The sequence below is a fragment of the Morone saxatilis genome, unplaced genomic scaffold (genome assembly GCF_004916995.1).
Source record: "Morone saxatilis isolate NCDOM2014 unplaced genomic scaffold, NCSU_SB_2.0 Contig16, whole genome shotgun sequence".
Lineage (NCBI taxonomy): Eukaryota > Metazoa > Chordata > Actinopteri > Moronidae > Morone > Morone saxatilis.
This window is the reverse complement of record NW_023339718.1, coordinates 8,279,351-8,292,928: the sequence shown is the minus strand read 5'-3', so window position 1 is coordinate 8,292,928 and position 13,578 is coordinate 8,279,351. Positions and strand designations below refer to the sequence as shown.

General features: G+C 42.0%; 2 protein-coding genes across 7 annotated transcripts in view; both read left to right on the top strand.

Annotated features, from left to right (window-relative positions):
* kansl3 (KAT8 regulatory NSL complex subunit 3) overlaps positions 1 to 11,126 on the top strand; it is a 13,298-nt gene extending 2,172 nt beyond the window's left edge. The window contains exons 4-21 of one of the 6 annotated variants that reach the window (XM_035658031.1): positions 628 to 813; positions 902 to 1,030; positions 1,145 to 1,261; positions 1,362 to 1,460; positions 2,082 to 2,153; positions 2,256 to 2,330; positions 2,472 to 2,629; positions 2,758 to 2,821; positions 2,925 to 3,113; positions 3,858 to 4,014; positions 4,370 to 4,447; positions 4,738 to 4,917; positions 5,385 to 5,472; positions 5,689 to 5,816; positions 6,209 to 6,315; positions 7,975 to 8,173; positions 9,052 to 9,170; positions 10,082 to 11,126. In XM_035658031.1, coding sequence (XP_035513924.1) covers positions 628 to 813; positions 902 to 1,030; positions 1,145 to 1,261; positions 1,362 to 1,460; positions 2,082 to 2,153; positions 2,256 to 2,330; positions 2,472 to 2,629; positions 2,758 to 2,821; positions 2,925 to 3,113; positions 3,858 to 4,014; positions 4,370 to 4,447; positions 4,738 to 4,917; positions 5,385 to 5,472; positions 5,689 to 5,816; positions 6,209 to 6,315; positions 7,975 to 8,173; positions 9,052 to 9,170; positions 10,082 to 10,087 — 2,151 coding nt within the window. In that variant the 3' untranslated portion in view covers positions 10,088 to 11,126. Of the gene's footprint in view, positions 1 to 627; positions 814 to 901; positions 1,031 to 1,144; positions 1,262 to 1,361; positions 1,461 to 2,081; positions 2,154 to 2,255; positions 2,331 to 2,471; positions 2,630 to 2,757; positions 2,822 to 2,924; positions 3,114 to 3,857; positions 4,015 to 4,369; positions 4,448 to 4,737; positions 4,918 to 5,384; positions 5,473 to 5,688; positions 5,817 to 6,208; positions 6,316 to 7,974; positions 8,174 to 9,051; positions 9,171 to 10,081 lie in introns of those variants that run through there. The other 5 variants (XM_035658033.1, XM_035658032.1, XM_035658036.1 and 2 more) reach the window with 5 other exon arrangements.
* A 390-nt stretch (positions 11,127 to 11,516) lies between these two features.
* bmp1a (bone morphogenetic protein 1a) overlaps positions 11,517 to 13,578 on the top strand; it is a 30,818-nt gene continuing 28,756 nt past the window's right edge. The window contains 1 exon segment of the mRNA XM_035658037.1: positions 11,517 to 12,758. Within this exon segment, the coding sequence (XP_035513930.1) occupies positions 12,614 to 12,758 (145 nt within the window). The 5' untranslated portion in view covers positions 11,517 to 12,613.

Sequence of the window (13,578 nt, the reverse complement as noted above, 5' to 3'; positions counted from 1 at the left end):
GACTCTGTAGTTTACATAGCTTACGTCACTGCTCTGTTGGATTGTGTTTACGGACGTGGATGGTTGTCATCCGTCATTCGGTGCAACCATATGTCGAAGGCTGTTGCACAACGGTGTACTCTCTTGGGAGTAAACATATCATTTTGCCAGAGAAAGACTTTGTAAAACAGTACCACATGTTTTTTGTAACTAAAACCTCGGGTTTGGACTGACCCTGATGTAAAAGAGTAGATCTATAATGGGATTATAAAATGTTGACTCCACACTAATTCTTTATTGGCCAAAATCAGTGTTATAGTCTGGATTTATGATGCATATAGTTGTTTTTAATTATCAACAATTCCACAGGTTAGCTGGTCAACTGCCAAATGTCAATAAATGTGGCTGTTTATACCATCATGTGTCATTATCAAAAGAAACCCTTTTATTTTGAGTTTCACCTTTTTAAAGTTAAAGCAAAGCGTCATCCTATAATGTGATATGTGTAACTAAAGCCATATTTGTAAATGTGCATTGTTCACATGACATTACTTCCTGCCCCAGATTAAATTACAGCATGGCTGTGAATAACCTGTAATTGAATTATTTAATATTACTGAGTCTCTTGTGTGATCTTGTGTCTTTTAGGCTTCCAATGAGCCAATTTTGCGGAGGATAGCTGTGGACAAGTGTGCGAGGAAGGTGCGGCATGCATTAGCCAGCGTGAACTGGGACACCAAACTGACACAGTGGTTACACACTACCATGATTGAATCCTTAAGCCTTGCCATGCTTGCTGCTTACCTGGATGTGCTGCAGACTCTCAAAAGCAAGGTATGATGCATGTCTATAACCATCTGAACCATTATCTGCAAGATCTAGGATTCTTGTTTCATTACTGTTCCTCTTTGTGTCTTGGAAGTTGCCCTTGCTGATTGACAGAATGTTGCTTACATCGGCAAAGACTGGCGCTCCAAGTGCAGAGGCCCTGTCACTGCTACTGAAACGGCCCTGGGACCCAGCTGTCGGAGTCCTGTCCCAAAACAAACCGGTAACACTTAACCAACCTCATTCTGTAATAGAAAGCATGTTAAACTTTTATCTACTTTGTTCTTCATGAACTGTAACAGTTAAAGACCAGGTGCCTCTCTGTCTTCTTTTTCAGAGCAAGCTTCCTGGATCCCCACTCATCCTAATTGCACCATCAAGCCCAACCAATCCTGCCCTCTCTACCTCGCGCCGAATGAGATTCTGGCAGTCGCAGCTCTCTTGTTTGGGAAAGGTCTGAAGTCTCACTCAGTTGAATGTATGTGTGTTAACAAAGAATTCAAGGTTTTATGAGTCTCAGAAAAGTGCCTATAACAAATATTTTTCTTTGTCAGGTCATTCCAGTGCACAGTCATGTCAACAGCGGAGCAAATATTGGCATTACGCAGTGCCTAGAGCACATGTTAGGCACTGTCAGGGCCAAGGTCATGGAGGTAGGATGTTCAGTTTTTATTTAGTACATACTCTTTGTGACTGTAGTTGCAGTGTGATTCACTGTTTGTGAAGTTGATGTTGGTCGGTTCAGAATAAAGTTGCTTTTTATTTCATTATTCAGTCTTGTTTATGTTTCTATATATATACACAGACAATGATCACTGTGTGCACTAGAACTGCAACCATTAAGCGATTGGTTGTCAACTACTAAATTAATTGCAACAATTTTGATAATCAAACAAGAGTTATGAATTATTTTTGAAGAAGAAATTTGAATTCAGCTTTTCCAAATGTGAATATTTTCTGATTTCTTTAGTCCATGATGGTAAACCAAATGTCTTTGGGTGGTGGGTAAAACAAGACTTTTGAGGAGGTAACATTTGGCTTTGAGAAAGAGTGATCAACATTTTTCACAATTTCCTGACATTTTATGGACCAAACAACTAATCGATTAATTGGGAAAATGATCAACAGATTAATCGATAGTGAAAATAATCGTTAGTTGCAACCCTAATGTGCACATTAAACCATCACCAACCACCATCTCGTCTCAGCAGTGTTTTTTTAACACCTCAGTGATCATATCTGCAGCTGTACTGATCATGTGTTTTAACCAACAGGTTCACAGTCACTTTCCACACAAACCCATCATTCTGGTCGGCTGGAACGCTGGTGCTCTCATCGCTTGTCACGTAAGACTTTTTATAACCTATCACAGTGATCTAATGTGAGGAAATGTGGTTTTCACCCCTGGAAATAATGCAAATAATTTGACTAATACTGATATATTACAGGTATCCCTTATGGAGTATCTGACCGCTGTGGTGTGTCTCGGCTTCCCCCTGCTTACAGTCAACGGGCCACGAGGGGTAAGATCTTTATCTTCCAATGATATACATTTTTACTTTTAGATGTTAATATTTATATTGTTTCATCATTTCTACTAAGAAAACAACTTTTGTCTTCATGTCAGTAATTGTAGTGAATGTTAATGTATTCCCTGTTTGCAGGATGTGGATGACCCGTTGCTGGACATGAAGACCCCAGTATTGTTTGTGGTTGGCCAAAATGCTCTGCAGTGTAGCATAGAAGGAATGGAGGAGTTCAGAGAAAAGCTGAGGGCCGACAACAGCATGGTAGTGGTGGGAGGAGCAGACGACAACATCAGGTCAGTCACCACTCTGATCTGTGCTTTTAGGAGTAGAAATCATGTCATATCATATTCTTTCTAGTGGACTATAAGGATTTTATCATCATTCAGAAGTAATAGTAACACGAAATGGTCTCCCTCCAAAGAATCAATTCAGCGAAGATGAAGTCAGATGGACTGACACAGACCATGGTGGACCGCTGCATTCAGGTTGGTCCTTTTCAGTGTAAATGCTCAATTTACACAGTTTTCTCTGGAGGGTTTCTCATCCTCTAAAGTACCTTTTTCATCTTCTTTCTTCACTGATCTGCAGGATGAGATAGCTGACTTCTTGTCAGGTGTCCTCACACGGGCGGAGGGCCACGGCCATGGCTCAGGAGAGATGAGAGACATGGACACGGAAAAGAAGAAAAGACTTCGACGGGAGCTTCCCTTTGACATGGATAGAGGACGACCATCCTCCCCCGCGCTTAGAGTTCCCATCTCACCATCAGGTTCAGAGGTCAGTTAACAGCGGCTACAGTTACCAACATTTTCAAAGGGGTAGAAGTGCCACTTATTTTAACCTTTAGATGAACCACCCAAACCAGTACTTAAAGTAATATTTCTGTTTCTACATGGAATAATAATTAAATACAGTTGCTTCACATCTAATGGTGGCCTTGTTTAATTTGTATCCCCAAAAATGAGGAAGTATTAGACTAGCTATCCAATCGTGGGAAAATGATGCAAAATAAGAGTGGTAGTGGTGGGAGTGGGAGTGTTTAAAAACCATTGTCTTCCTCAAAAGGAACTGACATGCTTTCACATTTTCTCATTTTTGTTGAGTTCAAAGATTGTGTTTGACGGGTTTTCACTTCCTCCACTCACCATTTACAAGATTCAGGTGGTTTGAACGAGAAATTCAGAGAAACTTGTGAGCCTTGGTGTTGACACGTCTGTCATACCAACTTTTCCTTGCTGAAAATTATTTAAGAAAGACAGGACCCCAGTTTGTTCTTCTTATTTAGAGTATGTGTCTTTGTTTTTGTGCGTTTGGTTCATAACACAGTGATGCAAGTATCCAATATATTCTTTGGTTTTCATTTCTAATAATACTAAAGGTTTGTACACTGCATTTGAGAGGAATATACAGACCTCATTTGCGCTGGCTGTCATCATGTTCAAATCAAAGTATAACATTGTGTATTTAAGGTATTACAAATGATTACTCATCGGGTGTTTCTCCTCTTCACTGTGTCCTCAGGATCTGTCTAGTGTCTGTAGCAGTCCCACCTCAAGTCCCAAACCCAAGACGTCTGGTCTGTCTCCAGCACAGAAGTCCAGTCTGATCACAGCCACGCAGCTCCTTAAGACACACATGCAGCGCTCTGGCACAGTACTCACTCACAAGCAGGCTCAAGGTTAGTTCATCACTACACCCGACTTTGAGCGCATTCACGTTCACCTACATGTGCGCAGTGATCCACGATACCTGTGCTTAAACACAACTCTCACATCTGCCCCACTTGTTTATGTAAACTTGTCACAATGAGTCATTCACCTCAACTTCTGCTGAATTTTGCAAAAATCTGCCCCAGCTAGGCAGACTGGGTGGTATGTGAGATGTGAAACTAATTGCATACGTTTTTAAAAGATTTATCACGTCACGACATCTGAGGGGGCAAGATGGAACGTGACTGAAATACTCTCCTCTCATCCTCTGTCTCTTCTCTTCCTACAACTTTCCTTTCCGGCTTTTTTTCCGATTCATTCCAGCTCAGTTTGCTGCTTTTATGAAACAAAACATGCTAGTGAGGAAAAATCTTCCTCCTGGCACCCCTCCTTGTATTTTTGGTAAGTGTCTGTCCCTCTTCCTATCTCTTTCCTCTGTGTCTCTTCGCTTCTTTCCTTGTTTCCATTGCCCTAATTTTATATTAATGTCACATACTAAAATACTTCTTGTAAAAGTATTGCTGAGCACTTCTTAAAGGCAGGATTATATAACAATAGGAAATAGCTTTAAAAAAAGATATAAAATCAATGGTAGGGTTACAGAAGGATAAAACAGCCCAGGTTCAAGTCACCTCAGCAGTCTAGTGAATAAGTGTACTTATGTGTGTGTATGTGTTTGTTTGTTTGTGCAGTGCCAGTGACCAGTGATCAGATGGAGGGCCTGGACAGAGATGAACTGAGGTCCCATGGCAAGAGGAGGCAGACTCCTAGTCCCACGCCAAGCAAAGCCTCCAAGAGAGCCAAGATCAAGGTCACCATTGTTTCCCAAAGCGAGTCAGCAGGGGGCACTATCAGCCCTGCTGCACAGGAAGGTACAAAAACGGGTATCCTTACTTCATTACTTGTGTATGACAATCTATAAGCAGTAGTTTAATATATACTTTGGAGGATTCATCCTCTATTTTTTTAACACATTGATAAATTGTGCCTGGGCCTTTTGTTGAGTAAACAGATACGGTTCTTTGTTGTCTTGCGGATCGATAAAATCAGTAGAGGGCAGACGGTGGGGAAAATCTGAAATTCTGAGCAGCTTACCTTCATACAGATCTCTAGATGGAATGATAAGAAGAGAAACATGTTTTTCATTTGGTTCACAGTATTGCAAAAGTGAAAGTAGAAAACCATTTATTCCTGAAAAAGTATGGTACCTGTATTGCATAACTACCTAGTAGAGCTTGGTAATTGTTTCAGCCTTTTTCTAAAGAACGGCCATATCAAGTGTCTCTTTTTTTCAAAGTTACATAACGGACCATCATGATACGATCCTTTTTCCATGCAGTGGGTGTTTCTGGGAAGCCCTTAACAGTGACAGTGGGACAGACTGTGGCTGGAGCCAAGGAGCTCTCTGGACTTCTGACAGGCCAGCGGTAAGCTAGCCTGTCCTGCTACACATTCAGTATAGAGCGCTTAAACCCCCTAACCATGCCTGCAGCCATGCCCACTCCCACCCTATTGGACAAATGTGTGTCTGGTGCAGAGGGATTGATGAGTGGTGTACTCGGAGTTTGTGAGCTGAGTGATGGCCAAACAGCATTTGCTGGGTTAGCACCTGAGTAGATTGGTGGTTATGTGTGTCACTGCAGGTCTGGTAGTCTCTCAGAGATGTCTGGTGCCCTGTCCCCAGGCTCCAGCTCATTCAACAGCGTGCAGCCTTGCATGGTGTCAGGGTCCTCCACACCAGTCCAGGCGCAAGCTCCGGCTACTGCCCAAGGTATCTCTGTCCTCTCCTGCCCTGCACGCCTGTTTGCACTCTGTGCAGCTAATCTCAGCACAGTAGCCTCAACACACAGTGCAGTTCTAACCACTTTTCAGAGTGAGATGAAAGTTTGAACACTGGATAAGAACAGTGTGTGAGGACAATATATTCAAGCAAACATCATCATTGATCACCTCTTGCGCCATCGCTGTCTGTCGCTGTCCCAAACCTTAACCTTTGGACATGACTTTCATATGGTCTGTTTGTGTGTGTGTGTGTATGTGTGTCCATCTAGTTTAGGCCTGTGGGGGGGCATTGGGTGGGAGTTGTTGTGTTAATATTTTTTTGGCATTGATTTCACCTACATTTCAGTCCCATTGATTCACTTTCTTTGTGTTTGTGTGCAGCGTCTTCCGCCAGCAGTCTGCTACAAGGCCTAAGTTTCAGTCTTCAGGAGATCGGCACCAAAGCTCCTAGTTTGCCCTCCACAGTAACCAACACAGGCAGCTCCCAGGTACCTCTTGCTTACATGGTTACATTACATAATGAGTCGAGTGACCACAGTGGAAGGCTTGTTTAAGGCCCAGTCACAAGGAACCATTTACACTATACTGACTGACTACTATATTTTTCAGAGTATTATGTAGTATGTACAATTTTGTTAGTTGGCTAAAACATGAAAAACCACTTTTCCGAGAGTAGATGCTGTGTATAGGTGAATTAATCCATCTCTATTGGCATCTCTAGTTAATTTCTTGCCTTTTATCACACGTGTTGTATACAAAAATACGTATCTATGTCTTCCAATAGAATCTGTCTGCCATTCACAGTTAACAGATTCACAGAATACAATTACAAATATTTTCACGCAGTTGCCAGTTTCTATAGGGCCACCTAGCTAAAACTAATACCACAGGGTCCGGACCGTAGTAGATGGGGCGTGCCGATCTGACGTTGAGGTGTTGAATCATTTTGGGGGGTAGTCCTTTTTCCTACTATGACATGGACACATGAATGAACAAATCTGATTGTGTTAATTATGGGATTACTACCAGAGCAACAACGTCAGCCACTAACTGCAAGCACAATGACTCTGCGAGCCACCACCGTCCGTTCTCGTAGTGCAAAAAAGTATATCGTCGCGACAGGAAAGGAGATTAAAATTGAAATTAATGGATTTTAAAATTGAAAGATTGAGAACATGTGAATTCTAGCCTCTTCTCCGCCAGTACTTCGAGCCACTCATTTTGCTTGTTCTGGGCGGGGGTTTTCTTCCGTATTATTTTTCTGTGTTGCTTCTATGGCGTACGTATTGCCTAGACTTGCCTCGTAATTCGGTCCGAAAGTCACGAAGCGCATTCCAAAAAGTGTTTCATACTGTAAGACAAAGACACTAATTGGTTCAGATTTGATCGGACGGAGACACTCTTTTAGTTCAGACGGATTGTTCGGTCTTTTGATCCGGGACCGTGGGTCCGTGGCACGCTTTCTCACCTGAATTTTGGTTCGGACCACACTGAAAAGTCCGAAGGTCCGGGACCAAATGGAGGTGATGGGTCGTGGAAACGCCTGCCCTCAGAATAAAAAACATTTGTCAACTAAAATGTGGATTCCAAATCCAAAGAAAGAAAATAGTGAATTTAAAAGTGCATGAGCCGATTTGTTTGCTTTCACCACACTGCTGGCTTACAGGAATTAGCATTATAAGGCTCAAATACTTATTATGGCTCCAGACCTAATCTTTATTATTCATTTTTTGCCCAGAAATGGCTAGTAAAGGTGCCTGCCTTGCCTTAGAATTAGCTGTTTTTATCTACAGCAGGTCCTTGATGTTATACCGCCGTGTCTCATCAGTAGCTCAGAACAAACAAACCAAACACTGGCTCTAAATAGGGCCTTTCCAAGTTTTGCAACCCCCCCCCCCTTTTTCCCCCTTACTCTTGGTTGAGTCAAGGGGTTTCATTTGGGTGCAATCTGCAACTCCGCCATTAGCTGACAATAAATCCGACACAGTTTTATCATGTCAGCGGTACATACAACAGGAAAATGTGCAGACTGTGTTGCAAAAGTTGTACTGATGACTAAAAGATGAAATTCCTCCTCAGCCTGTTGTTGTACACACATATGATTAAACCTTACACTATTTGTTTGTCTTCCTCTTCTCCACCCTCAGGCGGTTTGTGGCAAGCCCCAGGGTCAGGTCCTGAGCTCCGTCGGTACCAGCAGCAGTACTCTGCTCCGGGCAGTGCCTGTGGTCACCACAGGAGGAGTGGCTAAAACCACCGCTATCCACCAGCTGCTCACCAATGGCGGGCTGGCTAAACTTGCCAGCAGCTTGCCCGGTTTGGCGCACATCACCAATCAGACCGCTGGTATGTCTCGAACTGCCAAAACACGACGGCCACGTTGAATGCCCAGGGTTCATACATCCTTTGTTTTGGAAACAGTAGTTCAGGATGTCTGTAAGCCAGGGAGGACTACCGCAGTAGAGGACAGCTCTGTCGATGTGTAGATAGGTTGCCCGGAAGAACATGGCTGTTACAAGGTTAGAGTCGGATGTGCAGCTAATACAGCATCAGAAGGCAGATCAGCGGCGTGCGACAGAAAGAGGGAAATGTATGGTCAAAATTCCCAGCTCATGCTCGACACATTATGTTTATGTAGAAATGGATGCAAATGTAAAATATAAAGGTATGAAACCATTTGATACAGATGTGAATTAAGTTAAAGTCAATGTTGGTATGGTTGACCAAATTTAATAAGATACCCAAAACTTCAATCCAGGCTGCTTTTGTATGTCAGATTTGTTTGTTTAAGAGTCATTTCATGTTTTTGTTTATTTTGTTTGCCTCTTCATGTGGTAACAATTTGTAAACCCTTCCATTAAATCACCTGCTTCTAATATCAATAAGTATGAATGCTGACCTTTCAAAAAGACGTGTTTAAAAGCAATAAAACTAGCACATGGCATTACCCAAGCTTTGTTCCTGTTGTTACAATAAAGACTGGAATCAAACTCATGTTTTCATCGCTTCTGTTTTTTTTTTCTTTAAGTGTGAATCAGTTGTATTTCTCACTTAACTAAAACTCCAGATTTGCTTTTACTTCTCATTATGTTCATTGTCAAACACCCTGCTATTATTTTAATTTGCTAACCTAACCACATAATCAAATGCCCGTCCATTTTAAGTGTATGTTGAGGATAAGCATGTCTAGCTGTTAGTGCTGAGCAGTTTTGTTTGTGTGTCAGTAGGGCAGAAAGCCCCCACTTCGATAACGGTGACCCTTCGAGGAGCACAGCCGAGTAGAGTGGGATCTTTCAGCCAAGCTGGTGAAATTGTGACGTCAGCTCGCACCCATGAGCCCAAGGTGTGTCTCATCAAAGCATCCAATGGCTCTCAATGTGGGCGCATTACATACTTACATCTCCTGTTATCTCTAATGTGATGGCACGTGTTGGCTTCAACGTGTTGATTCATGCAACATTTGCCTTTTTTGCTTTCACAATGCCCACATTGTTTCCATACAACCCAAGGAAATCTATCTTTATGGGTCACTTCACTGCCATGGCAACCACAATGCCATGAAATAATTTTGCTGACCACAACTATTTTTGTGGAGAGTATTAATTAATCAATGATTAATAGCCTAGCCTAAATAGTAAATCTTTACCTAATTCATCTTGGTATTTGGCAGCTTAATGTGCAATTTAAGTTGCACACAAATCAGCAATTAATGCACATACTGAGGTTTTAAGTGCATAAACAGAAGCACACTGATACGGTTCATTATTGTTTCAAATCACACTGAGTGGAACGTTGAAGTGTGGACAACAGCTTTTACTTCATTTAATTGAAGACCTTGTTTTATAGAGCAGCTGTTTTCACAGATGCCCTCTGATTTTAGAGTTTAGTATTTTGATAAATAAGTGAAAGCTGAGTAGTCGTTTTTCTTATTGTGACTTAAAATCATGATAGGGAATCACATAAAAACCTGCCATGAATACAGAGTGAAAAAAACTTCCTCAGCGACATCATCAAGTGTTATCTTAATTTAAAAGGGAGGCTGTGTACAAAAGAACGCTGCATTCATCTGATATGGCTGAAAACTAAATTATTGGAGATACTGTTCGCACTCTAAAGTTCTTGTCAGTAACTTCTAGAGCCAAAGACGTCAATGTCAAACATTTCCTTGTCCTTAAATACTTTCATATAAATAGCTTCATTATCACATTTTCTTGACTGTGAGTTCATTCATTTCACTCTGCCTTTTTTTAACAGCAGTGACAATCTCGGCTCGCGGTTTCCATTCGGTGATACACCTGATGTAAGCTGGTGCTGTGCCAGAGGCCTCTGGGAGCCACGGCCTGCTGATGAGACTGTGCCCTCCTTGCAATGATGACCACACCACACCACAACACGCAGAACCCTGTGTCACCTCCAGAGAGCTCCCCCGTCGAGATGGTTGGAAAAAAGGCCAGGCAGTCGCTGCTCGCTGCGGCTGAGCCACTACGATGCTTTACCTCTATGTACAGATGGGTAGCACCGGCTCTACTAACAATGCTATGGAGGTCCTCATGCTACAGCCTGCGCTCTCTTCTCACATCTTTAACGTTCATGAGCAAATTCTGACAGCCAGATACGCAACATGATCACATGTTATCCTCTTGGGAGAAAATGCTATCATGTGAGGATAAACCTGGACTGTTATAACACCACTACAATTTATAAAAAAAAGTGTATATTAAGTTTAAATCCCTTTGTCCTGATCCCTTTTGCATTTCATTTATCATAGGCTAGTATGATGACAAGTGTAATTACCGGGAATGTCATGTCTTGTGTGTGGAGCATTTTAGATATCTCCATTTGTGAGATAAGTAATAATAGTACATTACGTTCACATCATTACAGTATTTCATCATAATAATTGCTTTTTGTGCAGCAGTTTTCTTTCACCATAACAAGCAACTTCACTGTACGACAGGCCTAAAATCTGTTAGAGTAAGGACTAAATTTCAACACATTAAATGTCACTATTGGTCATAATCATGTGATTGCAGAAGCTACAGTGTAACTGGCGTTGACTGTGCACTTGTGCAATGCTCACTTTGAATAATAGACACTTGAAAAATAGACACAAAAAGCTACAATATATGAACAGGTCATGTTTGTTGGTATTCATGATAAACAATATTTGTTGCATTTGTTTCCTCTATAACCTCATGTTCCATAGTTTAAACTACTGTATAAGGCAATATTTCCCATCTGCACTGTATATGGACTTTTTGCTTGAAACTGCCATAGTAAAAGAACACTCAACTGTGTTGCCTGTTTGCTAATCTAAATATTTGGTCCTGTGAGTTCAACACTCTTAGCATTAAGCAAGCTAAGAAACTCCTCTTATTCAAAATATAATGAAGGCGCTCACTCGCATGTGTGATGATTATACTGCTGTGTTTACAGCAAGAGTATAAATACAGCCCACTCATCTCAGCAGACATCCTGTCTTAAATTCCAAACATAGGCAGCAGTCAGATAAGATAGAGGAGCGTGTCTCGTCCCTCTTATATAAAACCGGCTTTGTATGTAATAGGCAGGGACAGGATAGATAATTCCAGTGAGACAGAGAACAACAGAGCTGCTGGCGAAAAAAGCAGACAGTATTGTAAAGATGAAGAACCAATGAATCAGTGATATACATCATTAATTACTATAATAAGTAAATGTAGGCTTTAAATGGCTTCAGACTGGTTATATGCTGAACCCCACTGCCAGTTTCTGAGCTTTTTTCTCGCTGACCAACGCGTCGCTAGTTTATTTCCTAATCTCAATGCAATGTTCCGTGAATTACCGACAGGTGGCGCTCTAACCACTTCAGTTTTGCTCGTGACTCCTCATATGTGAGTAAAGCCTACTCCACGAAGGTCAAGCTCAGTCTGTTTGTTTGTTTGTTTGCCTGTTTGTTTGTTTGTGCGTGTGATAGCGCGAGTGGGCGGTCGGAGTGCGCACGTGTGAATGATGTGCGTGCGTAAATAGTGCGCGCGTATCTGCTAGGCCGTCTCGTGCAGCTCGTGCGTGTTAAAGGGAAAGAAAGAAATAAATGAACGCGAAGTCAAGAGTTTGAGTGTAAAGGAGTTTAATTAAACTGTAAATAATAATAATAACCTTAAATGTATCATGTAAGTACAATTTTATTTAAACTTTTGAATTTTACGCACTTTTATACACGTGACAGTCAAAGCTGGACGTCACAGGGCCCCTTTTTTTAACAAGCTCGTGCCCCAGGGAGCCAAATATGATGGTGTCTTTACTTTGGTCGATTTAATGAAGGTCTATAGCTATAAACGGAGGACTGTGGAGACCGCAGAGGGGAAACTATCACCACATTATCATTCTTCACGAAAGAGATAATATCTAGTGAGCCAAATTATAGTCTCTCATAGGCTCTTCAAGGACCCCTCATGGGCCGACCAGGGAGCAATACAAATGCACAGTGGTATCACCGAGGAAAAGGGCATTTTCACCGCCCCTGTGGAGCTGCCATATCATCAAAGTTTCTCAGGCAGTACTCTGCACTAGCCCGAAGCTCCGGCTGGAGGACAGAAATCACTGCCCCCAGAGCCAAGAAGACACCGGAGAGAGGCTGGATTTAAAACCCGCCCTCCGGAGGGATCTCGTTTCCCCCAAAAAAACCTCCCATTTCTCTCTCTCTCACTCTCTCTCTCTCTCTCTTTCTCTCTCTCCCTCTCTCTCTGTCCCTCTCTCTTCCTTTACCTTTATCCCTCGCCTTTCGCCGTTTCCCCCACCACAATAATGGATCTCACGGCGAGATGTTTGTTTCTTCTATCCTGTCTCGGCGTGATATTGGCGATCGATTTGGAGGCGATTGATCCGGGCTACTATGTGGACCCCACTGCCACATCAGACGCGATCGACTATAAGGATCCCTGTAAAGCTGGTGAGATTTTTTTCCCCTTTTTTTTTGTACTACGCTGTGTGATTTACCTTTTTTTTATGTGGAGGTAGAAACATGCCACGAATGTGTTTGTGGAGCTTGCAGAGATCGGCCAGAGGGACGCGTTTAGAGAGATGACAGTGTGTGGATGTAGTTTTTAAAAGGCTTGAGAGGACATTATGTGCATTTGTTTTGTACTGAGTGACATAGTTTCTGCAGTTTGAAACATTTGAAGCACACACACACACACACTCACTGAGTCGCCTCGGATAACCCAGCTCGCAGAGTGGCTGCAGGGATTGTAAGAATGAGAATTTAAAAGAAGGATGAGCCTCTCAATACGTTTCTCCAGACTTTAAAAGTTTTGTCTGAAGTGCTTGTTGAAAAGTTACAGCCCTGCAGTTTGCGGCAAATCTACTTTTTATTCTTCAAAAATGTGATCCTGTAGTTCCTGCAGACTGTCTGCTGTGTTTATTAAAAATCTGTTGGCCAAACAAAGGAAATCTGCACTTTGATTTTAAAGACTTTCTGCTTCCTTTTCTGGTTGCTTTTTGTCACTGCATAAATAGTCTCTTCTTCTTTTTTTTTCCACCGGCTGTTCACACGGCCACTAAAACAAAGTGGAGGAGGGGAGAGAGGAGAGTACAGTGGAGCTTAGAAATTATGCACACAATAATTCAGTTGGCTGTTGTCTTGTGGCTCAAGGTATAAATATGTCTGCTTCTTCTGTGCTCTCTGTGAGACCTGCATATTTTCCCATTTTTTGGCAAAAGCATATATGACTTGTCATTGTAATCTTTTTTTTTTTAATATATGTGTGTGT